Raw genomic sequence first — 26584 nt, 5'->3', positions numbered from 1 at the left:
AGGTGCTTGGAGGACTGTGTTTCTTCAAGCTCCTTGTGTAAGAATACTCTTCTGACTCCCTTGTACAAATGTTCATGTTCTTACCTTGGATCTGATCTTTTTTTGTTATTGAGCAGCCCAGAAAAGTCAGCTGATGTTCCTAGATTCTCAGAAAACAGCATTTCTTCGCCATAAGAGTCGCCTGCAGGTAGTCCGAGAGCTGAAGGAGAAGGCTAGTGAGAGCCTGCATGGTTTGTATTAAAATGCATATGACTTTCTTTTGCATAAGTAACTGTGATTATCCTTTTTTTTTTTTAAATTTTGTGGTTCTTATTTACCCTGATGGAGCTGCAGTGTGCCCTCTTGTAGCTCCAGTGGTATCTACCACCCCAGAAACAGCATTTTTCTCACCCCACCCCTTGCACCGTAGTTGAGGTGCAATTGTTTGACCTTGACCCATTCCATTAAGAGCTTTATTTTCACTGCTATCTGTGTCACAGCTTTCTTGGGATAAGAATGCTAAACACAACTGAGAGCACTTCAGAATGAGATGGCACTGTCTCCACAATGGCAGCTTGCCTGGGTCAGGCCGTGCTTAGCACATCCTTTGTGCTGAGTACCTCCTAGGCATACACACCTGCAAGAACACACTGGCTTCGGGAAAGTTTTCTGAAAGCAGTACGTTCTGTCCTGGTCCAGATCTGCTGCACTGAGATTGTCATCCCTCTGAGTGTGCCATTGAATAATCACAGTCCCTGCCAAGGCAGAGGAGCTGCACTCTTCTCACAATTTCTCTTTCTTCTTGTGTGCGGGCTGAGTGGGCTGAGAGCCGCAGGGCTCCGGTGCACCAACAGGTAGAACAAATCTGCCCAGGCTGCTTTTGCAGAAAGCCACATAGGTTACCCAGAGAGAAGGCTTGGAATAACTGTGACCTTTTTCCATGCTGTGACAGTTGTTAATGTGTTTTGCAGATTATGAAATGCCAAATTGCCCAGAATTGGATCTTTTCTCTGAAACCAGCAGTGTTGTGACAGCTAGCGACATGAACAGCAAATACTCACACAGCAATTCAAGAATATCAGCGTAGGTATCTGCCTCCAAATTAGATGGTGGCTGCCCTGGCATCAGCCTTTATTTGGGAGGGCAGTTTGCTCATGTTTGGCATGCTCTTCCTAGCAGCTGTACATGCCTTGAAACTGTTTTAATTACAGGCATTTCTTGGTTATTTTAACTCTTGTTGGAGGGGAGAGAGCAGAAAATGCCAGAAGCTAGTAGTGCAGCAGGAAGTGAATGCCCAGCAGAGGAGCTGTGAGCACAGGCTCTGTGCAGGAGCTGGCTCTGTAGGCAGCTGGCATGTTGCCAGAATAGCTGGCTGTGGGAGTTTTGACACAGGAAGTAGGCAGAGTTTCTCAAACATTAACAGCTTGTGCTCTTTGTCTTAAGCTTTGCATTTTAATAGTTGGGGCTCATTATATAATTTCATACCTGTTCTCTTCCCACAGTGAGCTTCTGTGTTGCTTTTGAGTGCTCTTCATAATATAAGCTGCGGTGTGGGGCGGGCTGTGTTAAAGGTTGGTGTAGTTTGTGGGGCCACTTCTGGACTCCCTAGTTGAAATCTTGAAAAGATAGAGCTGTGGAAAAAACATGGTTTTTTTTCAGGGCACTTTCTGCGGCTCAGGTGAAAAGAGAACGCAACCATAGTATTCAGCATATCTGTGTCAGAGTGTGCTGATCATTTTGGGTCATTAGGTAACTAATAATGGCCTCTGATTAGAAGTTGTTTCCCTGTGATAATGGACCAGGAGCTGGGCTGTGTTAGTGCACAGCTTGTGGAGATAGCAGAAATTAAAATGTGCACAGGCAAGCACAGACCATGGCACCAAACTGTTCCAAGTGGAGTTCACTTTTGCCTGCTAGCAACCGTTGTCAAACAATTTACCCTACTCTGTGCTTAGAATGATGCTTTGACCTTGCTGGAACACAAAGCAGTTGTGTTTGTAGAAGAGAAACTGTAGGACAGCTTCCCAGCCCAGCTACCAACTTGTGTTTAAATACTGATGCAAAGATGCATCAGCTAACATACAGACAGACCCTTTGTACTGGAGAGACTAAGGGCTTAGGTAACAAGTTGCATGCATGCTGTTGACATATCTTCAAATTCACCCTGTTACAGCTAATCCTGTTGCACACAGCAGAATTAAGCATCCGTCTTTTCCAGGCGATCCTCAAAGAACCGGCGCAAGGCTGAACGCAAGAGATACAGCTTGAAGGAGGGGAGTCCTTTTGAAGATGTGGCCCTTCTGGAAGTCCTGGGAGAAAGCGTCCGTGCTGTTGAGAATGTGAAAGGTAGGATGGCAGTGATCTTAATCCACTCTTCAACTTGTGAGCACGGCCAGCCTCCTGTTCTTCATAGGTATGCTGAGGAGAGGAGCTTCATGGTGCGTAAGACTGTCTGTGGTGGACTTTTATTCGGTTCATCTTCCTCTGCCAGGTGGAATAACTAATAGTGTGAGGTCTCCTCATTTGAAATTTTGGGAGCAGGTCAGTGAGGACCTGTCAGTGCCATGAGAGGTTTAGCTCACATTTTGTATTCAGGTGCTCTAGCAGTTGGGTAGGGACAAAGAACCAGTTCTGATTTGTTGCTCCCTGTCCTGTATCTCGATACCAGGGCAATACAGCTGTTTATTTCACACTCCTATGTTAAATATCATTGCTTGGTATTCTGTTCACTCTCCAGGAGACGTACACATCCTTCTGAAGCAGCTTGTACTGTTTGGTTTTGATGAGCAAGCTGTGGGACTGCAGCAAGTCCTGGAAGAGGTTTTGCAGCTGATGGAGACCTCGATCCCAGAAATCTGGACTCCAGATGTGCAGCAGAGTTCTCTCAACCCGGTCTGTGCTCATCTGCAACACTCATGATGCCTGCTATACAATACCAAGTAGTTGGTAGTGCTTTGAATTCTTCAGCAAAGAACACACAATCTTTTCCTGGCACTCCAGATCTGCCCCTTTTTCTACAGACTTTAAGTAGACGCAATGTGTAGTACATTATAGAAGTGCTGCAACTTCTGAATCAGTACGCCCTAGATACGTGTGACAGATACAGCCTGCTGTGTCTGTCCCACTGAATACCATGTTGGACATGATCATATCCCATAGGGCATGTGTTAATTTGTCCTCGTGACTTCTTTTCATAAGCTCTTCCTTAAGCAATTTCCAGAACAAAGGAACACTCTTTTCTTTTCCAGCCCTATTGGTTGAAGTGTTAGCATAGCTTTTATGTAGTGAAATAGTGGTTGTCCATACCGTTATCGTGAGACGAAAAGCAAACAGATTGGTCAGTTTGGTCTGAACCAGAGTATCATAAAAAGTATACTGCAAAAAGGTGAGTTTGATCAAGCTTCAGCTTAACACAGAAATCATGAGGACTATACTAGGTCCCTTCCAAAGTAAAAGTCTTTCTCTGTAATGAGTAGTTTCTGAGCATTCAAGGTGAACACAAGATGTCCCCCAGTATCTTTTCCCTTACCACTGATTAATCTGTCCATTTAAGGGGAGATTAAAACTGCTGAATGTGGTTTTAGGAGCTGAGGCTCCCCAATGAACTTTAAATGTTGCTGATTCTGTAATGAAAGTAGTCCTGCCAATTCATGACACTTAGAATCACATAATCATTAATGTTGGAAAAGCCCTCCAAGATCATCAGGTCCACCCATCCCCCTGCCACCAATGTCACCCACTAAACCATGTCCCTAAGCACCACGTCCAGCCCTTCCTTGAACACTCCCAGGCACAGTGACTCTTATCACTTGAAGTGCTGCAAAGAAGTAAGTACTGAGATTAAAGTTCTGTATTCTGAAAGGTTGTCCCAAAGCAGTTCTTTCTGCCTCTCTGTCAGCTTTTCTGAGACATTTCTGGGCTTTGATCCTGTATTCCTGATCGCTTTGAGCTGTGGGGTCTCCTGCAGCCAGCTGCTTTTGCTCCTGGAGTCTAGCCTATCAGCAGTTTTCTTGGTAGGCATCTGTGCTCTCAGCCTCCCTCTGTACAGGTTGGAACATGGGTATTGCTTCTCCATACAGGTCCTGGGTCCCAATTCAACTGCTAACAGCATTATGGCTGCCTATCAGCAGAAGAGGATGCTGGCTCCTGTTGTACAAGGTTAGTTCTGGCTCTGGGTTAGGTGTGGGTGTGAGATGTCAGCGAGGCCAGCGAGCACTGAGGCTCTTCAAGCATTGACACCTGCCAACAGCCGCAGCGTTTCTTCAGCTGTAGGAGTTTATTGCTTTACCTTACAGTGTCATCTTCCTCGTGACAAGTGAGCAGTCTTCTTAACAAGGTTTTATTTTCTCTGAAGTCCTGCATTAAAACTACTGCCTGAATTGCCCTCTTCCCCATTAGTCCTCAGTTCTCTTCCCATCTTCCCTTACTACTCCTGGAACTGCCAGGAAAAAGTCCTCCAGCAGACTCCTGGCTGTGAACACGATGTTTGGGACTTCTCGGTGTTATTTGATGGGAAAGAAAGCAAATGAATTGGTTGACAGGTCCCAGAGAAACTGTGTTGCTGGTAACCTGTGCTCTGACATTTGTTCTCTTTGCCTTTCAGATCCAGAGCTACTCGTTCCACCAAAACTCAATAAAAATCTACAGTGGAAACTGCATCTTCTCCAGTAACTAAAAGCCAAGGAATCCTAGAGGACTCTGAACTGTCACTTTTCATTATCATTTCATTACACCCTTATATAAAACCATTGTTGTCCTGCCGTTCCTGCTCTATTGCTCATGGGGCTGTCCCTGCAGGCGATGCAGCTGTGCCTGTGACCCATACTGCATCGTGCTAATGGTGTCAGCCGCTTGCATCCCACAGCAGAGCTTGTGTGCAGGGGTGGGGAGTAGCAGACTGTGCAGATCTGAAGGCTGCTGACTGAACCCAACACGTGCCACCACTGTGCCCTCGCTTCCAGGTGAAGCAAACCCACGAGTGCCCAGCGGGTGCTTTTCTCTTCATCACACTTCCTCCCGTGGCTGGTACAGTACCTGCCGTGAGAGCAGGTCATGTCTTAAGCTGCTCAGCCGGGCTTAGAGATCTCACCAGTAAGCCTGTACTAGTGGCAAACTGCAGCTGCTAACCAAGTAAGTTATGTTTCCTCTGCTGAAGTTGAGTGTTGATAATAGCGGATTTTCATCAGAATCACTTTGTTGCATCAGAGTGAACCCCGCATTACTGACAGCCATTACTGCCCTGCTGATCTTGCACCAGGGACATCTTGGGTACGTGAGAACATGGAAAAAAAAGCTGGGGGGGGGTACTTGTGTTGGTGTTGCACGCTGCTGGGTAATGCTACCCCAGGTATCTGTGCTCGATGCTGCTGTGTGGCACTGGCAGGTGAGCAGCTGTGCCCTGGTTACGCTCTGTGCTGTTGCAGAACTGTTTCAGATGGAAACTGATGTGTAAATTCACACCTGAGGATTAAACTTTACTACAGAATACTTCTGCAATCTGGCCCGAGAAGTAACAGCACCAGTCTGGGGAGCAGAGGAAGGGGACAAGCTCTGCGGACGAGGCTGGGTGCTTTCAGTGGAAGCAGCGCTGCTCCACCCACCCCGGCCCTTCCTCTCAGTTAATTTTGGCCTGGCAGCTTTGTGTTCAATGCAGTTCAATGCACCGTGGGAAGAATGCCAGCACCAACAACATAATTCCTGTCTGTGGCATCTGCTGCGTTCTGCATGCATGGCATTAATGTGTCTGGTGCTGCAGGTTATTGTGTCCTTGGTGCAGGAGCTCCGTCACGTTGGGGTGGCCACATGAGCCTGCGCTGTGCTGGCTTGGGATGGTTGGAGTGCAGTGGAAAAGCAATCCTTTGTCAGCGTTATATAAGCTTTGGAGCGGTTTTACTTCCATCTGTTCTGAGTTACATGGCCTCTTTGGGTGGTGTGGGGATGGCTCGAGCCTGTTTTCGAGCATTGTGATGAGGCTGGAAAGGAGGTTGTACAAACACGAAGCCTGAAGGCAGCAAAACACATGGACGGCTGCAGTGGATAGCAGCTTTTTACTGGGCTTGGGTCTTCAAGCTGGTAGCAAAATCTAGTCCAAAGTGACACGGAAAACACTTTCTGATAAGGGAAATAAGTGATGAAGTCTGCGGTCCTCTCCAGTTCTGGCCCTGCAACTGAAATGTGGCACTGACGCTGCTGATCCCTGACACTTCAATGTGATGCTAGGAAGTGCTTAGGGTCTTGTTCAGCCTAACCTATTGCCTAGAAAAAGATTTGCTTCTTAAAGATCCCAAGAAAAGGCAAAACTTCTGCTAGCTTGATGGTAATTTCTTTGTGCCAAACACACAAGTTCCTTTAAAGTCTGCGTTGTTGGTGCTTTTGTTTTTCCATCGTGGTGCTAGTCAGAGCTGGAGACCCTTTTCTTAGACATTTCTTAGTCCTGCATCCTGCTGCTACAGTCCCTGAACCTTTGCTTCTGCTTCAGCAGCAACCAGGAGTTCCCTTGCCCTGGGTTTCTCTTTGGATGTTCTTTGCCTTTGTTGCAGTGCATCTCGCTTCAAAACATACTGTGCCTTAGCTACTGTCTTTGCAGGTACACTGAATTTGCTCTTAACATTTGTGGAGGCTCTTGCAAACAGATGCAGCTGAAGTAAGTCATTAAAGCAAAAATAGACTTAATATAAGAACTGTCCCAGTTTCTGAGTAAATGTGATGCTGGAAGCCTGCTTCTCTCGTCAGGCAGTAGTTTGCCACCAGTCTGCTGTCCTGCTTCATTAAATACAAAAGAAAAGAAAAAAAAAAAAAAAAAAAAAAAAACAGACACACTGTCAAAACTAAAAAACAGACACACTGTCAAAACTAATGTAGCTGTAGCAAAAATCTTTTAATGTAACCACAGCAATGGGTAGAGGGGAGATGCTCTTGAACTGAATCACGTACCCTTGTCAAAAATAGTTTTTGAGATACCCAGTGTCCCCGTCAGAAGCACTTCTTAAAAATGCAGGAAGGACCCCACTCTTCATACTCCTTCCTGTAAACCCAAAGCTTCTGGAAGGAGTGGAGCGAGGCCAGGATGGACCCACCAACCCAGACAGAAGACTTCCTCTGAGGTGACGCCGTTATGAGGACGGTGTCGCTGGGCCACATCCTGCTGAGTTCACTCTGGAAGCGGTCAGGAAAGCCTTCCATCATGGTGCTGCCCCCACACAGCAGGACGTTCCTCACCAGCTTCTTGTTGATGTCAGCATCGCACTTCTCGAGGCAGCCGAGCGTCAGCTGCGGCAGCCCGGGTTGCTGCGACCCAAGCAGGGATGGCTTGAAGAGCGCTTCGGCGCACAGGAACCTCTCTTTGCCGACCGTGATGAGGTGCCCGTCCGGCAGCTCGTAGTCAGCTTGTTGTTTCTTCAGAGGCAAATTCAAGTCCTGCGTGAGGTCCAGAGAAGCGTAGCAACACCTCTCTTTGAGGTCTTCGATGATGTTCCGCTGGTACTCCGTGAACGTGTACCCGGACTCGTTCAGTAGCTGCATGAGGTAGTTGGTGATGTCCAGGCCAGCGTAATCGACGCTGCCCGTGATGCTGCGCAGCACGTAGCCTTCGTAGATGGGAACCACGTGCGAAGCACCGTGGCCACTCTCCACCACCAGACCCGAGGTTTTCCCGTAAGAGTACATGGACAGCTGGGACTGGTAGGCGAGGTGCACGGCGGGCACGTGGAAGCCTTCAAACATCATCTCCGCGTATTTCTTCTTGTCTGCCATGGAGCACAGGGGAGGCACTGACAGCAGGACGGCGTGGTCCTCCGGCCAGATCTGCATCTCCGTCTGGAAAATATACTCCAGAATATCCCGGACAGACTGCCAGTCCACCACCACGCCGTGCGTTAAGGGGCTGATGAGATTTAAGGGCACGCAGGTGTCCTGGAGCACTCTGCCAATGAAGGTTTCTTCTGGTTCGCCCTGGGTTTCCTGTGGGTGGTTTCCAACCGAGGAAACGATATGGGAAGGCCACGGCTCCCCTGCGAAGCCACACTTGAAGTAACCCGTGCCCATGTCCACGACTACAGCTTCAGTTCTCTTCACCACCTCTAGGTAACCCTTGGTCTTTGACACACACCTGTCCCTGACTGGTTTCGAGTGGCTTTTCCCTGGCGCTGCCTTCCCTGTGGGCCCATCCTGCACAGCCGTGGCGTGGGTGCAGCTGGGGCTGGGCATGCTCCTCAGCAGCATCGCTCTGCCTCTGCTCCTCCCGGGCTCAGCACGAGCGGACAGAGGGACAGAGGGACGCCCGCCCGGGGGCCTGGTGGCAGCGGTTGCGATGTCACGGACTTGTGACATCAGGCGTGGGCTTGACTGTGAAAGCAGGTGGCTTTCCTTTCTGGGTGCTCTGGCACGTAAGACCGGCGTTCTCCAGCATTTACAACTGCTGCTGTTCCAAAGCAGCTCCTACTGCTAAGCTCTAGCACTATTTCACTTCGGGAGCTTGGTTTGACCATGCCAAAAGTGAACCCTCACACTGTGTAATTCCCTTTTTTCAAATCACGTTTTCTAGGTGAAGGTGTATTAACCCAAGTGCCAGCAAGAACTAAAGGGAACGTGAGCAGTGTTTGAAATTAGGACACAGCCACCCCCTCACCGTTACTGTCCTCCATTTCACACGAGGTTCTTCATTCTTTTCCAGCAGCAACAGGACGCTCTGCCCCATCAGTGTATGCGGTAACACAGTGCTGTGCAGCTGCAGCGTGGAAGCAAAGGACGCTCTCTCCCGGAGTAATACAATCAAGATTTTACAAACAACATTTTCCTTGTGTGAGAGGTCTGCGTGCTCTTTTACTGACAGCCATTTCACCCAGAGGGCGTCTTACTTAACAAGTCCAAGCTGTGCTTAGCATTAAATTTGACCCTACAAACCGGTTCTCGGCCTCGGAACAGATTTCCATTGCTACTGATCTGCTGCCTAGCCAGGAGCTCACACCTTGGCAACAGTCGGAGGCTAAAGACTCACCAAAAAGCAGGCCTGGAGAATCGTGGCAGCGTCGGACCACACTGCAATGTCTGTGAGCCTTGAGAGCATACTGCTCTGGGGGACAGCAGAGCTGACCGTTGTGTGCTGTACATGTATTTTACATGTAAATGGTTAAATATGCCCTTGTGCGTGAAGAAGTCAGACCTGCCCCTCCTGACGTCTGAGCAGCAGGTGGCAATTCAGCAGCACCGCAGCCTTTGAGCAGAGCTGGGGCAGTGTGGTTGGGGTGCTGCAGCTGATGCTTCTTCCCTGTATATTCTCGGTACACTCCTCTGACAGTTTTGTTGCCAGCCACACCAGCCCCTCCAACGTTGTGTCTTCAGAAAAGCCTTTGACAGGCATGATACATCGAGGGAAAGACCTCTAAATCATTGCTTCTCCCCCTTCACTACTGAAACCTACATCTGGGCTTAGCACCTCAACTTCTGAAATAAAATAAATCTGTTCATCCAAACAAAACACTGCTCCCACGCTTCCATTCACATACAGATTAGCGTGGCAGCGCTGTGACAGAGCTGCAAGCACCCTTCATTTCAGAGGTCACTTTATTAAATTTTTGTCTGAGCTCTGACAAAGTTATCATGCTGCTGTTTGCAGGCTCCATTTTCCCTTTAACATTTCTCAACACAATTAACAAAACGCGTACATGTCCCCTTAACATTTCGAGGTTGTTGCTTTAGCCTGAAATCCGAACACGTGGGTTGTCGGGTGATTTCCTGCAGCGTCATTTTGGCCAGTGTTTCCTGAGGTGCTCCTTTAGCTGTGGGATAGTGGATAGCTGCTGTTTGCAAATATGGCATCTGAGGGGCAATTTGAGAAGTTCAGAGGCATGATCTTTCACTGTTACCTTTCCCTTGCTTCTTACCATCTCTATCACATCTGAAATAAAACCAGAGATGGGAGATATTATGACTGTGCAATACCATGAAAAAAGCTTGACACTGCAGAAATCTGAACGCCACTTCACACGCACAGCAAGTCATTACTACGTTTTATTTTAATCCATCCACACAATTTGGTTGACTTTTAGTTAATGCTGTTCCCCAATATCTGAAATCACCCAAGACCTTTCACTTACTGTGATTGAATGCATGGCTTACGCTTCTGTTGGGAAAAGAAGCCCACAGGTAAAACACACAAACATGATTGTGTTATGAAATACTTTTTTAATCGTTACCTTGGGAGTTTAAGAAGTATTCTGTTGTAAAAGAGTTCCAGTGCTTTTTGGTTTTCAGGGCAGCAGAATCAAAATCCTGGCTGATTACATGCAAATGCAGGTGACTAAAACAAATATACAGATAAGAGAGAAGAAACGTGTCAGTGCACGAAGTACTTTTGCAGCAGTATCAGGTAAAGCATGGTCCAGTTGAGTTGGGCTGTCAGACTTACGCATGAGTCTTATTTCATCACGTTTGACCCATAATTCTGCCACAGAAGAAACACAGTCCGTGTTCAAATACTGTCTCATGCCAAGCCTTCCACTTAGGCAGAGTCGCCACCCTGCACATCCCACTAGCACGTAACTACAGTCTGTATTCCTGCGGGTCTCCAGAAAGGCAGAGACGGTGTTTTTAATAAACAAAAGGATTAAACTTTGTAGAGTGTCTCAATGGGACTTTACCGGTGACTCGAGGCCCACTCCGAGAATCGGAGGAAACTCAGGAGCACTGTGACTGCAATACCCAGATCCTCTGCAGGCACTCGGGCACTGCGCTGCCTGGACTTATTTACACACGAGATTAAAATCCTTGCTCTGTGTCAGGCTGCACTTGGCTGCCTTAAGAGTCACTCTGATCCCGGATACGCGCCCTGGGAGGGGGGACGGCATGCACGATGGCCGTGCCACCCCTTCCACTGGCCGGGCACAGCGTACCGCGCCCCAGCCCCACAACCCTGCTGGGGCCCAGCGGGCACTGCCCACCTGCTTCCAGACGCGCGTGGAGCCCGCCAGCACGTATGCAGCAGCAGCACACTCACAGCTGCACCCAAACGCCTCGGACACCGGTCAGTTTTTAGCACTTAGGAGGACTGGTTATCCTTCAGCAATGCCAGATTTAGCCCCAAGCCTGTAAATCCAGAGCAGGGGCTCCAGCTGAGGGCTCACCCGGGCCTTACCTCATGCTGGGGATAGCGTGGTAGCCCAGCCGGAACTCCAGGCTGCCTCGAGCAGGGCACTGGTCGATCATTTTTTCCCCAACTGCATGCATGTGTTCCAGGAGCCCAAGATGCTCCCTGGTGACCGCCTTCAGGCTTGGAATGGATTCCCATGGCAAAATAAGCCAGTGGTAGCGTGCTTTAGGGTATTTGTCTTTGATGACTACAGTCTTCTCGTCTTTGTAAACCTAGCAAAACAAGAAACTTGATTAGATGCTGATTGGAAGCTAAATGCCTTATCCCTAAAACCACTGCAGTGAATTTTGAGTGAATTTTGGGGTGTTAGCCATCTGCACGTCCCATCACTGTTGCAGAAGTCCTCAAGCACGTGTTTGTGTTGCTAGTGGAACTGGGCCTGCCAGGAAAAAAAAGCCAGGAAAAAAAAATCCTACACGGCAAGAAATACCAAGCAGCAGGGCATTCCACGTCAAGGAGGACCGTGACCGTAACCATGCTGGCCCAGCACGTCCCCTCTTCCACAGCAGGCAGCTACAGCGAGAGACGATCCCGCATCCTTCTTTACATGCTTCAAGGAAAAAGCCTTCTGTTCCTATGCAGCAAGGAGTACAGCGGCCATTGCTACAAGAGGATGTGAAAACTCTTGAAAATCACCAGGGCTCACAGCAGTGAGGTCCAGGAAACCCTGCTTCCCCCGGGCTGCATCCAGGCCGTGTGGTCACTGAAGCATGCTCAGGGCCCCGTGCTGAATACAGAGCACATAGGAATGCACTGGACGGCCTCACACTCTGAAGGTTTCTGGAGTGAAACACAAGTCTCAGGCGTGCTACAAACGGAGTGCTCAGCACTGTAGACCTCCTCCCGCATTACAAAGCCAGAACCTTCAAATCTGAGCTACTTCATTTCATCCTACTTTGTAAGACCGTTCATTCATATAAAGGAGAAACGATTTCTGTCTCTCGTGCCCTCCTTTCCCGTGTTTTCATTTTGTTTTGCCCTCTGCTTCAACTCCATGCAGCTCATTGGGAGAAACAGAAGTAAAGCATGTGGAGAGCAGGGCGGGACAGCACGTCCACGGCAGTAAAAATGCGTCAGGTTCTGAAGCAGAAACTGTGAGCTGTCTCTCTGATCTCTTAGCAGCAAGTCTGTTGGTGAGAGATGGATGGTGTCTTTGTCATCTTTGCTAATTATTTTCATATGTTTATATAAAGAGCTGATCAGTCATGCTCTCTGGGAAGGAAGATTAAAATTCTGTCAGCACACAAATCATAAGACTAATTCTTTCAGCAGCAAGACTGCTGTCCTGTCTTTATATACACACTTCAGTGTTTGTATATGCAACCAGGGAGAACAGACAATTGTGACAAGGTGTTTCCAGAAAAAGACACCTTGTCGTGTCTTTAATAGTGATTAAGAAGCAAAGGTTCTGTGGTTTGTGTGTTTAACTCTGAACCACAACTAACAAACTAACAGTAAGCCACGAACAATTATTTGTGTTCTAACCTTCCAAGAACAGAAACAAGAAAACTGGAGGAACAAGTCGCCATACTGGAGCCCAACTCTCTGCTTTTCTCAAGCTCAGGGAATGTGGAGAGAAATTCCTGCTTTTCACATGTTTACGAATGGTTGGAACGTGTACACAGCTTGGAGAAATATTAATTTCTGGATTACCCTCGTGTCTAATTCTCTCAAGGCAAAAATTCCACCGCAAGTGCTGTTTGATGCAGATTATCCTGCCTCTTTTGGAGATAAGCTATTAATTTTGTTTTCAGGAAGGAGTTTCTATATACTTGCAAAACTCTGAAATAAAACCAAAGTCTGCTTTTTACTTAGGGATAGGGAATATTCCCTTCAGGCTGTCAGGACACAATGATGAGAAAGCGCGCAGGCTGCAGCCACAAAAGACGCTGTCAGATTGCTGCTTTCTTTCAGCAGACAAAGTCAGCCCAAGGAAAAGCGCGATGCAGCCCCGGGGAAGCAGAGGAAGGGAGGTGCGTCGGGAGCCTCTGCAGAAGGTTAAAGGAAGCCACCCAGGAAATCCCTGCTGGCGCGAGGAAATGGTGTGGAGCTGGAGCCAGGGGTCACATCCTGCCAGCTGCTGCACAGGTGTAGCAAAGTTAAAGTTTACTAGAAACCAGGAAGCTGCGCCGCACTTGGAGATAAGACAGTGCTGACTGCCAGAAAGCAGGGGTCTCCACTCCGTGCTCACTTCAAATCGCAGCCCCGTTTTTGTCGGTTTCCCTGAGAAAACAAAGCAGCCACGCTGCTCACCTGCTCTCCCAACAACCTTTGTGTAACTGCTGGCCAAACTTGACAGCGTAGGGAGCTCCGGGATAATGAAGTTCTGACATTCTGCAGGCTCCCAAAGGGACTGTAAAGACCCCCAGATTAATGCTGCTACGGACAGAGATGAAAGTGCAATTCAGCCCTTGTGAGGTACTCCCCCAGCTAATCTGATTATTAAAGTAAACTGTGGCATGAAAGGAAAAAGCTCGTTTAACTTTGTCAGACAGGAGCTGCTGCGAAGTACGAGTGCACAGTTCTCACCTGCATTTTTGGATCTTGCATGGAACTCTTCAGACCCTGACTCCAGTGTCCTAAATGTTCCTAAAGAACAGATGGAAAAAACAAACAAACAAACAAACAAACAAAATTTTTTTGTAAGAGAATTAAGAATATAATGACGCATTTTAAAGCATTTTGTTATGTACTTTCATTGGAACTATAGCAACGAAACAACAGAACGAACAAAGTAACATGAAAAACAAAAGCTGATTGACACCTGAATTATTTCCTTTCCACGAACACCAACACAGGCACTCCAACCGTCCCCACAAAGCTGGTTCTTGAAAACAAGATGCTGCTAGGACTCAAAGCTGGAAACGTAACAGCAGGGAGCTCTGTGCCTGCTTGAGCTTAGTAACTGGCATGCAGGTTTGGGCACACGCCATCATCACACTCTCATGGAGGCTGATGTTCAAACATTATTCCAGCGCTGACAAAGAACCAATGAATTGTCATTTTTTTTTGCCCTTGCCACCAATACTGCCCTAACATAACTAGCCTCAGGCCGCCAAAGAAATAAAGAACCCATGAGACTGACACTTCCTTCAGGGTTTTGTTTGTATGCCTTCTCCTTCAGCAACTGCACTTTTGCTGTTCCAGAAGCACTAAGACGTCCATGGCTCTTTTTTATTATTATTATTTTGTCCATGTCAGCAGGGTTAAAAAGTTCCTTTCAGAAGATTTTGGCTGGTAACGTCAACGTAAACCCGGTTCTACCTTAAGGAACGACCAAAACCGGGAGGCAGGTGCAGAAGGCACAGGAAGAAAAGGGGTCAAGATGTTCTGTTCTCTGTGCACAAGCGTCTCGATAACCACTGCTCTGCCTGTAAGAGAGCAGATTTCATCTCAAGAGCCAGCACACTATTCTTGTGTGACTCCCGCTGCGCAGAGCCTCGAGGAGATCTGCCCTTCGAGCACAAACTGCAGCAGGAAGCAGAGAACGAACCCTCGCTTGCTACAGCAGGCCCCTTCACACACACTCACCAGCTCAGGTGAGCACGGACACGAGCAGCTTTCTCGGGAGCTGCGTGATCTCAGGAGCAGAGTCTCTGCCTTAGCACGTGGCAGCCCGTGTGCTCTCAACACGTGCAGCTGAGAAGCTGTCCCACAGGCAGCACCCACAAAAGTGATGATCAAAGCCCTCTGATGGAGGAGGAAACTCCAGGGGGAACAGCAGAAGTACTAACACCAAGAGACTTGCCTTTTTGCTCGAAGTCCCCTCCTGTGGAGGCACGCTGGTCTTGCTTAGCTTGAGCTCTGCAGAACTGCCTTGTGTATCCACCACCTCTGTTTTCTTTGCCTTCCTGGGCACATTTTCTATATCATCGTTCTCAGAGGAGTCCTCACATGGCCTCTTTTCAGCTTGTACTTTCTCTTCTGCTTCTGTAACACTTTTCCCCGATTCTTCAGCAAATTGCACCGTGTAGGGGTAAAGCTTATTCACGATGTGCAGAACTTGGCCTGGCCTCATTTTCACCTCTTCATCCTTGCCAACATCCACTAAATCAACACTAGTTGGGTTGACTCCTATCTTTGGCAGAGAGAAAAAGATTAAAGGAAGTAAAAAAGAGAGAGAAAGGAAGAAAGGAAGAAAGAAATGCAGAAGATGCAACTGAAATCACCAGCAACTGCTGCTCAGTAGCCCTGGAACACCACTATCCAGTAAAGGAAACGTGCTTTGTCTTCACCCCCTGCCTGCCCCACAGCGACTCACTCCCAGGATCAGGAAGCCTGAAAGCTGGAGGCACCTCGCTGCCTGTCTTGCAATTGCAGCTCTTGGCTCCGTGTGGAAAGGACCCAGCAGCTCTACTGCAGCTGGCTACAGAGCTACAGGAAGACCTGCGCCTGGCTTTTCAAAATATACACAACCTACTGCTAAAATAGTAACAAAGTTAGCAACAATTATTTCTGGAAAAAAAAAAATAACAGTGGTTTTAAGAAATTATTTCAGTCCAATAACCACCAGAAAGCCTACTGAGTTCAGATTACTTCATTTCCTCTTTCTTCTCTTTTTTACTATGTTTTGTTTCCTGCCCAGCACCTACCAAACTCTGTCCCATCAACGCATCCACCTTCAAATGCGTAATCTCACTCTTTGGTTCCTTTTAAGAGAGCTGAGGCTCACAGCAGCTGGCTCACTAAGCACTCTGCTAAGGCTTTCAACACTCCCCTGTGTAACCAAAAGAAGGAAAGAAAAGCCAGGAAGCAGGTTCTTTGAGCCCTCAGAGGGCTCAACTACACAGAGATAAGCTCCTTTGTCCTGGCTTTTTTTGTGTCCCAAGGCAGACTAGTAACTTTTCCCCACTCCACAGAGGACTGTGTTCGCACAGAGAGTGAGAACGCTTGCCTGTTGCTTTAAGAGAGACAAAATCTCTCAGCCCACCTCAGCTTGTGCAAAACATACACAGGTCTGTCTGTATTTTAAAGCTTTTGTTTTCATTTTGCATGCTACGCTGTCACTAAACCAGTTCTGCTATTGATTTTCCTCTAGCAGAAGCTCAGGACAGCACAATCAAAATGTACTTGCCCTTCTCGTTTCATCATTTTATGGATCCACGCAACTCCAAAATGGTTTTCCACCCAAAACGGTGCTTTAAAACTGAGAAGTTACCTGAAGTCCATCCGATAACTGAAAAGCAGCATTTTTTGCTCTGTCTCAGCCTTGGCCAACAACACGGTTGCGTGGGCAATCTAACGGTGACTGGCTGAAGACAGGTTTGGCCTAATCAAGAGGGTGACCTGAGGGAAGCCAGGAGTGCCTGGTTTCAGCAAATGCTTATAAATAAGTTTTAGGAAATCAGCTCTTGCTTGTGACTGATAAACCCTGACAGTGTTTCTTCAGTTTTGTCCTAGGGAACCTGTTTGTTTCACAGGATGGTATCGTGCCTCTCCCTACCCGCTGTCTGCTTTTACGAAGTGCCTGCCTGATCCCAGGCAGCACCTTTTCAGCCTACACTTACACAGAGTTTCACTGAAATTAAGTAAATTTCCACACCCCTGGCCAACTGGGCTGTTTAACTGACCACTGCAACCCTATAAGGGGAGAAAACTCCAGAGCTGGCAGTGTAAATGGGCTAACATCCCCTGCCAGGGGGTCCTCCTGGCCCTGAAATACCCGTAGCGCTGCATTCAAATCGTGGTTAGGACCGACTCCTGTGAGAGCGTGTCTGCGAGATTTCTGCAGGATTCGCCACAGACCAGCAGGGGCTCGGGGCTTGCTGAGCTCAGGAGGACATTTTGATGGAGGATAAGAGGACTAAGAGGGCTGACCGGGCTGACGTGTTGTCCACGTGGATGGTGCTGCCGTGGACACCTGCAGCTGAGGACAAGGAGCTTTCCTTTCACACTACCCTGGGGACACTTTGTGAGTATGAGAGGAGGCCTACGCCCACCCAGTATGTAACACGAGGATGCCTTCGCTGATGTCTGACAGCACATTGCACCCTCGAGACAGCCACATCTTTGCCTGCCTGTCCCTCGAAACAAAAACCCTCAACAGCTGCCCAGACCCGTGGGTACGGGGCACGCTCTGACCCCTGCTGAAGATCTGCCTCAGCTTCAGAAAGGCAAGACGAATGCCCAGGAACATCGGCAAGTTTAGGGGAAGAACTACGAAAAGTGCAAAGCGTGGAGCTGGGAAGAACAGGCTGAGGGTGCGCAGCAGTGCTCCCTGATGCTGCAGCCCCTGGCTGTCGGCGCAGCTGGAAGGAGCAGCGCTCGGACACCCACACAAAGGGCAGGTCCCTTCTGAGGGCCAGGCGTTGTGCTTTTGTGAGTCAGAAGGCAGCGAGAGAAGCTCCAGACAGGGCGGTGAGGGCTGCCGCTTGCGCTATTTAGGACTGCACGTGCACCCACCCTACCAGGCCGGTACCAGAACGAGCTGGGCGGCGGTTTAACGGCATACCTGCTTCACCGTCACGTACCCCTTGCTGCAGTCGGCTTGGAGCTGAACTGGAAAAAAAAAAAAAAAAAAAAGAAAGAAATAAAGAAAGAAAAAAAGAACGAAAGGGTCAGAAAACGCGCAAACCGAGCGGGGAGGCGCTGCTCCGCCCCGCTCCGTGCTCCTGCACCTGGGCCGGCCCCACCTTGCCGCCGCGAGCACCTCCTGTCCGTTATCCCCGTCTCGGGGCCGCGCCCCAGCACCACGGCGGCCGCGTGCGCCAGCGGCACCCGCCGGCCGCCGCCCTCCGCCGGCACCAGCCAGCACGCCCGCATGGCTGCCCCCGGCCCCAGCGAGCCCGCCCCGCGCCCTCGGGGACCCCCCCGCGGCCCGCCAGGCCCCGCCAGGCCCCGCTAGGCCGCGCTAGGCCGCGGCGGGTAGGCCCGGTTGCCATGGCAACGCGGCTCCACCAATGGGAGCCCGCCGCGCGCGCCACGTGACCCCCCCCGCCGGGCGGCCGCCTCCGACCGCGCCGAGCGGGGCGGGGAGGGCGGCGCCGATTGGCTCGCCGCTCGCCCCGCCCCTCGCTGCGATTGGCCGCGCTGCCCGCCAAGCAGCGGCTTCCGGGGCGGGGCGGCGCCGGCTCAAAAGCGGGCGGATGCGGGGCCCGGCTCGGAACTTTCCAGAAGGGTCGGGAGCGCTGAGGCGAGCGGAGCGGGAAGGGGAAGGGGAAGAGGAAGGGAAGGGGAAGGCGGCGCCGGCACCAGCACCAGCACCGTGACGGGGGCTCGGGGCCCGGCCCGGCGGCAGCACCATGGTGAAGGAGACGACGTACTACGACGTGCTGGGCGTGAAGCCCAACGCCTCGGCCGAGGAGCTGAAGAAGGCGTACCGCAAGCTGGCGCTCAAGTACCACCCCGACAAGAACCCCAACGAGGGCGAGAAGGTGGCTGGGGAAGGGGGGCTGGGGAGGGAGGGGGTCCCGGTGCCGCAGGGCGGCTCGCTGAGGCGCTGTGTCTGTCTGTCTGTGTGTCTGTCTGTCCCGCAGTTCAAGCAGATCTCGCAGGCCTACGAGGTGCTGTCGGACCCCAAGAAGCGGGAGCTGTACGACAAAGGCGGCGAGCAGGCCATCAAGGAGGGCGGCTCGGGCGGCGGCTTCGGGTCGCCCATGGATATCTTCGACATGTTCTTCGGCGGCGGCGGCAGGATGCAGAGGGAGAGGAGAGGTACCGCCCGCCGGGGGTGGCTGTCGGGGGGGGTGTTCCCGCGGCAGCAAAGCCCCGAAAGGGCGGCGAGGCGAAGTGAGAGCGCTCGGTTCACGTGCTGGGTCTGCTGGGCGATATCTCGTGTTAATGCCTAACCCGACCCTGTGCGCGGACAGCGTGAGGCTGAGTAAGAAACGGTACCGTGCCTTGAAGCGGTCTTTTCGGCAGCCTGCTGTAGAAGTTAGCCCGTAAACGTTAATTTCTCCTTTACTTAGAGTTAAATGTATCAAAGTGCGGTAGCCACATCATTTTCAGTCCGTGAAACTTTTGTTTTCTTGTGGTGTTGGGTGGAATCGGGCTGAAGTTGTGGTGAAATGATGCTCAAAAACTAAAGTCCGGATGGGTCACGCTGGGAGAGTGTAACATGAATTAAACTGCTTCAGAGCAGCGCTGGCCACAGCACTTCCTAGGTGTGATCTCCAAAAGGACAAAGAATTGAAAAGGCTTCATGTGAAAATGTTACATTTTTGTATCAGAGTCCTGTACCAGGACTGGCTGCACTCCACAGAAAGAGCCCCGCAGTTGCTACAGTTGTGATCAGTTCCCAGAAGTTCCCTCCTGAGAGGAAAAAAGAACCATGCGGTCTTTCAGCAGTGCCTCACGCTTCCCTGTGGCAGGCAGAACTTCTTCCTTAGTCGCAGTTAAAATTGAAATCTTGCATCTGAGACTTAAAGATAAAGCTTTTATATATTTTTTTAATGTGTTGTTTGTTTAATTTGTGCCTCCAGAGAAGGGTCTCTGGCTTAACCTAATAGAGAGGCATTACAGGCAATGCCATTAGAACTGTTACCTAATTATAATTGCAAGTGGAAAATAGCAATTGGCTAATACCAGCAACACAGCTAAACAAGATGCTAAAACTTAGGGTTTTTTATTGTGATTGGGGAGGGCAGTGGTGTTACCATTACTTTGAGTCCAGACACTCAAGTAGTTACACGTATTCTTTTACAGGCAAAAATGTGGTCCACCAGTTATCAGTCAGTTTGGAGGATATGTATAATGGCGCAACGAGGAAACTGGCGCTGCAGAAGAACGTTATCTGTGACAAATGTGAAGGTAGCTGTGAAGTTGAAATGCTGTAGCCTTTGTTTCTAAAGCTGCAGAAGTAATCTCTGCTTCCTTGTTTCTTCTGGCAATGTGTAACCATCCATCCCTCATTCTCCCGCCAGGACGTGGAGGCAAGAAGGGCGCGGTGGAGTGCTGTCCGAACTGCAGGGGGACGGGCATGCAAATCCGAATTCACCAGATCGGGCCGGGCATGGTGCAGCAGATCCAGTCCGTGTGCATGGAGTGCCAGGGGCACGGGGAGCGCATCAGCCCCAAGGACCGGTGTAAGAGCTGCACTGGCAGAAAAATCGTTAGAGAGAAGAAAATACTAGAAGTTCACATCGACAAAGGTGAGGTGTCCTGCTAAGAAGCAGCATTAAACTTGCTTCTACTCAGACTGCCTTTGCAGCACTGAAATAGAAGCTTTAACAAGTACACGGTGTTGATTCGGTGAGTAACGCCCTCGAATACATAATGAAGTCGCTTGTTGCTGGCTCCAAAAGGAGGAGATCTGTTTTTAGGGAGGGTTGATCGCTTCTGTGTTAGCATCTTAATTTCTGTGCACATAGCTGAGAATGAATCCTGAAACGTGCTGTGCTGTCAGCAGTGAATTGTTTTTATTTAGAGCAGTTGTGTAAACGCTGGTCTTGATCAGGTAATGGGACTAGTTAAAACCCATCCCTTGTTGGTCCAGCTGCCCTGATGACTTTTTGTGCGTAGGGAAACCACGCAGACTCCGATCACTTCTGCTGTGTTTCAGTGAGAAGGGGAACCAGGTCTGCTACAGTAACAGGGTGCCAAGACGGTGCTAAGCCCCTAATGCTTAGAACTGCTCGCTGCGTAACCCTGACAGTGCTGCTTAGCGCAGATGCTCTTGGTGTGGCCAAGTGCAATTCACAAACCCTCACAGGGCTCAGAGAATGCCATGTTGAGTGACAAATACTTGAGGAAGTTCTTCAGAAGGTAATGGGAGAAGTCTTGGAACTAGTGCAGCTTGTAAGATAAGCTGTGCTGACAAGCACATGGCTTGTACAGAAGATAATTTGTTGCAGATCTGTAACTATTTTACATGTATGTATAACCACACTGTACGCACTGCCCTGCTTTAGTTTCCCCTGGGAAAATCCTACAGTAATGCTAAACTTGAAGGTCAGGAGGGAAATATTACTGGCACTTCAAACAAGGAGACCCACTGAAAAGAGCTTTTTCTTCTCCTCGTAGAAAAAGACTGAGCTAGAATGAAGCAGCAAGAATTTATGTATCATGACTTCTGTGTCGGTGGTCTGGGTGTCTGAGATCATAGAATCATCTGAGTTGGAAGCAACCCACAAGGATCATTGAGTCCAACTCCTGGGTCCCCAAAGAACCACCCAAAAAAAAAATCAGAGCATTTATGTCTTAGAGCGTTGTTCACATGATTCTTGCGCTCTGTCAGGCTCAGTGCCGTGACCACTGCCCTGGGGAGCCTGTCCCAGTGCCCGACCCCCCTCTGGGTGCAGACCCTTTCCCTAACCCCCAGCCTGACCCTCCCCTGTCCCAGCTCCATGCCGTCCCTTGGGTCCTGTCGCTGTCCCCAGAGAGCAGAGCTCAGCGCCTGCCCCTCCGCTCCCCTCGTGAGGGAGCTGCAGGCCGCCATCAGGCCTCCCCTCAGCCTGCTCTGCTCGGGGCTGAGCAAACCAAGGGACCTCAGCTGCTCCTCATACGTCTTCCCCCTCCAAACCCTTCACCATCTTGGTTGCCCTCTGGTCCTAGGGAAAGTGATTCTTGCACCATGCAGTCACTGAGATTGTGTTTCATTAGTCTCTTTGCCACATATATTTATAGAACTTGGATTGATTGGTTATTCTCAAAATGAATTTTGTACGTACCGTTTGTTATCTTTGTAGTGCTTGCTCATACAGTGTCGCATTTAAAGATTTTATCTTGGCAGGTGGCTACTACGAGCTACAGTTAGGCTTAATGATTTTGAGCTGTAGCCCAGGTTGGCAGCAGTAAGATCTGCTGGACGTGTGAGCTGATTTGAGGGGAGAAGTAATGTTGCGAGGGAAGAAGTTCCTAATATTCTAATCTCACGATTCAGTGATCTCCCATTATCAGCTTGTGCCTATACAAGTATTTCTTGTTGCTGCCTTTCAATTAAAAAGCTGGAAAATGTTTTTGCTTTTCTATGACAGGAATGAAGGATGGTCAGAAAATAACATTCCATGGTGAAGGGGACCAAGAGCCAGGACTAGAACCAGGGGATATTATTATTGTCTTGGATCAAAAAGACCACTCTGTATTTACAAGGTAAGAACTTCAGAAGTCCTTAGTGTTCGCTCTTGATTTGCGTGTTTGCATGCCTCCTTGGTTACTGCTGACTTCCTAGCTCCTGGAAATGTGAGTAGGCAGGATCAGGTGGCTGGAAGTCACCTGTGAGTACTGATGTGTGCAGAAACCCCGGTGCAGTTAGCCAGAGCCATGGTTTTGAGGGTCAGACTGTGCATGAGTGGTTACCTGGGACCAGAACCCTGATGGCTTATTTTTGTCCATCCTTCTGCCTGCTGCCTTCAGTCCTGGTGTCCTCAGATAACCCTTGATATTACTGGTTTTGCGGTGTTTTGCTGAGCTCGTGCCGCTTCTGGGACAACTGGAATGTTCCTCCTCTCCCTTCGTAGTCTAAAATTAACTTTTCAGGCAAGTCTCATTCCAGAGACCTTTAAAATAGGGTGAGTGAAATAACTAAGTTCTTTAAATAGGCTTGAGGATTTCATAGCCCTTGGACATGCAGTGCGTCTGGACATCACTTGTGCTGCCGTACTGAAGCCAGAATGGGTGATTAAAATGATTGCTTTGTAACGTCCAGGTGCTTTGTGATTCATTGTACCTTCAGAACACATCGTGGCTGTGGCCTGCTTACAATTCCCTAGCACCAGGCTGTCAGAAGGCATGGCTAACAAAATAACTTACAGCTGGCTGATACACCAGAGAAAGTATTAATATACCTAAAAGGAAGGGATTAATTGTCCCAGCTCTTCCCTAGAATTGGGAAGGCGTGGTGAAGTAAAACTGAATGCAGATGAGCCTTAATATTTAATTCTTTCCAGTAAACACTTCACCACTTTGAATAGCTAGATTTGATGAGCAACAGCTCTCAGCATGGGTACTGTTCCCATAATGCTGTCTTGAGATGCTGCATCAATACTCAACACTACTTAATTGCCCAGACTTCTCTACTAAAGCTCGTCCTTTAATAAAGTTGGGCACGATGCTCTTACTGCTTCCCCCTTTCCGTGACTGTTTTTGATCGGTTCTTCCACAGACGAGATGAAGACCTTCTTCTGTCTATGGATATACAGCTGGTTGAAGCACTGTGCGGCTTTCAAAAGCCCATCACAACGCTGGATAACCGAACCATTATTATTACCTCCCATCCTGGTGAGTGCTGGCTTGCTTCCTGCTAAAAGTCCAAGCTGGAAGGAACAGGAACAGCCATGTGATATGGTAACAGACCTTACCTCATGGACATGGTTATATCCTGGGGGTACTCGACCTTAGAGTTGAAGGCTGTGGCTCTCTGAAAATGACTTTCAGCCTTGGAAGTGATGGAGCACTTAATGTACTTGTTATGCTTCCCAAAAGAAGCATAATTACAAGCCTACAAGAGTGTAACGTAGATGTCAGCCTGCTTTCCTACTCGGGAGTTACCAGGCAGTAAGTCCCTGTTACACTGCTGCGTACCAGTGTAGCTGTCTAAAAGAAAATGTAGACGGCTACATAGACACTCAAGGGAGTTAGAACTAAAGCCGCTTCTGCTGCCTGCCTGAATTCCGTTCCTTTATTGCTTTTCTTGTTTTGTCCTTTCTTAGGCCAGGTTGTCAAGCACGGGGCTATTAAGTGTGTGTTGAATGAAGGCATGCCAATTTATCGCAGACCGTATGAGAAAGGACGTCTTATCATCGAGTTCAGAGTAAGTGGGTCAGCGTGACTGCAGGGCGCAGCTCAGCACTGCATCATGTCCCTGCACCTGGTGCTGGGAGCTCTGACAGCAGGCTGTGTGCGCCACCCTGTCTGTCATGCCACATACAAGCACGGGGCTGATGTCACCTGTGGTGATGTAGCAGGTTTTGGCAGATCATTGACCGGTGGTTGGATGGGAAAAGGTAAGTTCAGGAACACCTGAGTAACTCCGGCTCTTGATGATTTCAGGTGAACTTCCCAGAGAGTGGCTTCCTCTCCTCAGATAAGCTGTCCTTACTTGAAAAACTGCTACCTACGAGGCAGGAAATAGAAGAAACTGAGGAAATGGAGCAAGTGGATTTAGTGGACTTTGATCCATCTCAAAAAAGAAAACATCACTATAATGGAGAAGTCTACGAAGATGATGAGCACCACCCTAGAGGTGGTGTTCAATGTCAGACATCGTAAAAGGGCCAGTGAATAACTTGTGATGCTTGTTTTGTATGCATTAGTGGATGAGTGAAGGACTACAAGCGGTTCACCCTCACTTCCTGCTATTTGTTGTTATATCCAGCCATAGTTGTTTCTTAAAAGCGTAAGGAAATAAACTAATGAAACTGACTTGGAAACTTGTATACAGCTCCAGGATGTGAGCTCAAACCAAGTTGATTGCACTTCACCCTTGCCTGTTGATCCAGAAAACTCCTTCACCTGCTTGTCTTTTATTTCAAGCCTTGTAATTCCTGTATGTGTGCAATTGCTGAGGCTTAGACTAAGATTCTGTGGTGGTCTTTTTTGGTATTTTCATCTTATACTCTGATAAAGTATGCACAAGTACTTTTAAATCACGGTAAGATATAGCTAATCTTTGTACCTGTTAGGATATCATGTTAATGTTCTGGGCTTGCGCTGGGGATTATCAGTAGGGACTGGCTCTAACACGGCCCCCTAACACATGAAGCTGACAAGGATGTGGTCAATCTTCACAAGCCTGTTGAAGCCACATGATCCATGACTTCTCTCAAGTTTCTGCACATAAGGTCAAGTAGTCCTTATGCCAGCTTCGGTCTTGACCTTGGAGCTAGATGTGAAGCTTTGTTCAGTTCATGCTGGCTGCTCTTTGGCTGCTGTTCTGCATGATACTGTGTATAGAGCCAGTGGTCGCTTGGCTGCTGCTGCAGGAGCTTCATCCACTACTGTGCATGAGTAAAAAACAAAAAACCTCCAGGCCTTAGCACACATGCGGTTTGAGTCTTATCACCCTGCTGGCATGTGAAGCTTGACTTTGCCCTTGATTACTGAAATCAGATACCCTACAGGGTATGTCGTGGAAAGCAGTACGGTCCCTACTGGTGTTTATATGTGAGCCTGCAGAAAAAAAAAAAAACTTACTGTCAGTGAGTATCCCGACTGACACATCTAGGATGTTCTGAAATTAATGTGTTGTGTGCATTATTTTGAGCTGACTCTTGAAAATTATGTATGAATGTTCTAATTATTGTAGATGAAGCATTTCCAATATAATTACAAAATCGTTCATTGCCTCTTTTCTGAGACCAGATGTTGGTTTAAAGATACCACACCCCTCTTTTTAGGCAGCTATTCACAGAAAAATCCTGGCAAAACACATCTTTCACAGAATATGCTGAGCAGACAGGTCTGGATTTAACCTCTAGCATGGTCTTGTTTTACCATCTGGCTTAGGACACAGCTCATGTTTTCCGCCCTACTTTGAAGCAAAAGCAGGGAGAGAATTGTCATGTTTCTTTCCTCCAGAAAATGGCTGCCGTGAGGACAGTGTGTGTCGTATTTCTGGAAGCAGGTTGTGCAGCACCTCTTGACCTTGACTTAGAGGTGGGTTTGTTACAAGGACGGCTCATGAAGTGTTCCTTGAGCCTCAGCTAGAGCTCCCTTTCAGGCACACGCACAACAGAGAACCTGGGTCTTGCCTACACCTTTTTCCCTTCATCTGTCTCAGCAGGAATCAGATTCCGTAGGCGAGGTGTGTTTGTGAATTGCACTCATGAGCTCATTAGTCAGCTCTACCCCTACATCTAACCAGCAGGAGCCTTTGCTTCGTCAAGGGGGGGGAGTAGAACCTAATCCTGCCGCTGCCAAGAGGCTTCCGCAGAACTGTCCCAAGCCTGAACTGCACAGGGATGCGTGAACTCAGGGCCAGACCAACCCCTGGATCAGAAGAGCCAGAGCCTGACAAACTGAGAAAGCAAAGTGCAGCACCTTCAGGATTACAGCGGGATGTTACTTTGCTTCAGAGGGCTGTGAATTTTTAAAAAAAAAGAGTGTGAGGTGTCCCTGCCCAGGGCAGGGGGGCAGAACCGGGTGGTCCTTCAGCGGGCACGAGATGGGGGGGACTCCTGGGGGCTGGCTACAAGGGCTAGCTGGAAGCCAGTCACGAGTGTGACCAGGGAGTGGTGTCTTCAAGGGGCTGAGTATCCCCACAAAGGGCTATCAGTGGCACAGCATACCCTCAGCAGGGTTGCGGATGACGTGGGACTGTGAGGAGCAGCAGGTGCTGCCACAAAGCTGCCTGTGCCCTGGCTGCACGAGGCAAGGAATTAGGTGGTATTAGGAAAGGCTGAGAGGGCTGCACCCGTTCAGCCCGGAGAAAAGCAGGGGGTCGGCCCAGATGACCTCCGAAGGGCCCTTCCAACCACAGCCACTCTGTGGATAAAGCTTGAAAGAGCTCTTTGTTGTTTTGTTTACAAAACTCCCATTTTGGAAAGATGGGAAGAGCTTAACAAGTTCGCAACAGCACATGCC

At 49.0% G+C, this 26584-nt stretch overlaps 4 protein-coding genes across 7 annotated transcripts in view; 2 read left to right on the top strand and 2 right to left on the bottom strand.

Annotated features, from left to right (window-relative positions):
* The window catches only part of ELP1 (elongator acetyltransferase complex subunit 1), a 29216-nt gene extending 24489 nt beyond the window's left edge, over positions 1-4727 (top strand). The window contains exons 31-36 of the mRNA XM_084504460.1: positions 117-230; positions 951-1062; positions 2198-2325; positions 2717-2871; positions 4059-4137; positions 4583-4727. Of these exons, the coding sequence (XP_084360586.1) occupies positions 117-230; positions 951-1062; positions 2198-2325; positions 2717-2871; positions 4059-4137; positions 4583-4650 (656 nt within the window). The 3' untranslated portion in view covers positions 4651-4727. The remainder of the gene's footprint in view (positions 1-116; positions 231-950; positions 1063-2197; positions 2326-2716; positions 2872-4058; positions 4138-4582) is intronic.
* A 1734-nt stretch (positions 4728-6461) lies between these two features.
* On the bottom strand, positions 6462-9371 carry LOC311427242 (actin-like protein 7B). The gene has a single exon (XM_084504462.1). The coding sequence runs from the start codon at positions 8305-8307 to the stop codon at positions 6952-6954; it is 1356 nt and encodes a 451-aa protein (XP_084360588.1). The 5' UTR covers positions 8308-9371; the 3' UTR covers positions 6462-6951.
* Positions 9372-9522: 151 nt separating this feature from the next.
* On the bottom strand, positions 9523-17969 carry APTX (aprataxin). 2 transcript variants are annotated; one of them, XM_084504468.1, is made up of 7 exons: positions 17743-17969; positions 17577-17623; positions 14874-15203; positions 13655-13714; positions 11111-11337; positions 10173-10276; positions 9523-9874 (listed from the first exon to the last, which is right to left on the bottom strand). In XM_084504468.1, the coding sequence occupies exons 1-7, from the start codon at positions 17885-17887 to the stop codon at positions 9720-9722; spliced, it is 1068 nt and encodes a 355-aa protein (XP_084360594.1). In that variant the 5' UTR covers positions 17888-17969; the 3' UTR covers positions 9523-9719. The 2 variants fall into 2 exon arrangements, with proteins under 2 accessions (XP_084360594.1, XP_084360595.1); XM_084504469.1 differs by having other exon boundaries at positions 17758-17967.
* Positions 17970-18206: 237 nt separating this feature from the next.
* DNAJA1 (DnaJ heat shock protein family (Hsp40) member A1) lies at positions 18207-25340 on the top strand. Of its 3 annotated transcripts, none has more exons than XM_084504464.1 (8): positions 18207-18498; positions 18601-18778; positions 19769-19873; positions 19987-20214; positions 22039-22153; positions 23166-23281; positions 23713-23813; positions 24053-25340. In XM_084504464.1, exons 1-8 carry the CDS (start codon positions 18367-18369, stop codon positions 24269-24271), a joined length of 1194 nt encoding a protein of 397 aa, XP_084360590.1. In that variant the 5' UTR covers positions 18207-18366; the 3' UTR covers positions 24272-25340. The 3 variants fall into 3 exon arrangements, with proteins under 3 accessions (XP_084360590.1, XP_084360589.1, XP_084360591.1); XM_084504465.1 differs by having other exon boundaries at positions 18242-18498; positions 18601-18954; XM_084504463.1 differs by having other exon boundaries at positions 18217-18778.
* Positions 25341-26584: the final 1244 nt, after the last annotated feature.

Source organism: Aythya ferina (assembly GCF_964211825.1).
Source record: "Aythya ferina genome assembly, chromosome: Z".
Classification (NCBI taxonomy): domain Eukaryota; kingdom Metazoa; phylum Chordata; class Aves; order Anseriformes; family Anatidae; genus Aythya; species Aythya ferina.
The sequence above is the reverse complement of the archived record's forward strand: the minus strand, read 5'-3'. Positions and strand labels throughout refer to the sequence as shown.

Coding starts and splice junctions, on each gene's coding strand:
- LOC311427242 (XM_084504462.1), bottom strand. CDS start 8,307: ATGTCACAAGTCCGTGACATCGCAACCGCTGCCACCAGGCCCCCGGGC.
- APTX (XM_084504468.1), bottom strand. CDS start 17,887: ATGCGGGCGTGCTGGCTGGTGCCGGCGGAGGGCGGCGGCCGGCGGGTG. Junction 13,715..14,873: donor AGGGGACTTCGAGCAAAAAG/GCAAGTCTCTTG, acceptor TCTGTTCTTTAG/GAACATTTAGGACACTGGAG. Junction 11,338..13,654: donor TGCAAGATCCAAAAATGCAG/GTGAGAACTGTG, acceptor TTGTTTTGCTAG/GTTTACAAAGACGAGAAGAC.
- DNAJA1 (XM_084504463.1), top strand. CDS start 18,367: ATGGTGAAGGAGACGACGTACTACGACGTGCTGGGCGTGAAGCCCAAC. Junction 23,282..23,712: donor TATTATTACCTCCCATCCTG/GTGAGTGCTGGC, acceptor GTCCTTTCTTAG/GCCAGGTTGTCAAGCACGGG. Junction 23,814..24,052: donor GTCTTATCATCGAGTTCAGA/GTAAGTGGGTCA, acceptor TGATGATTTCAG/GTGAACTTCCCAGAGAGTGG.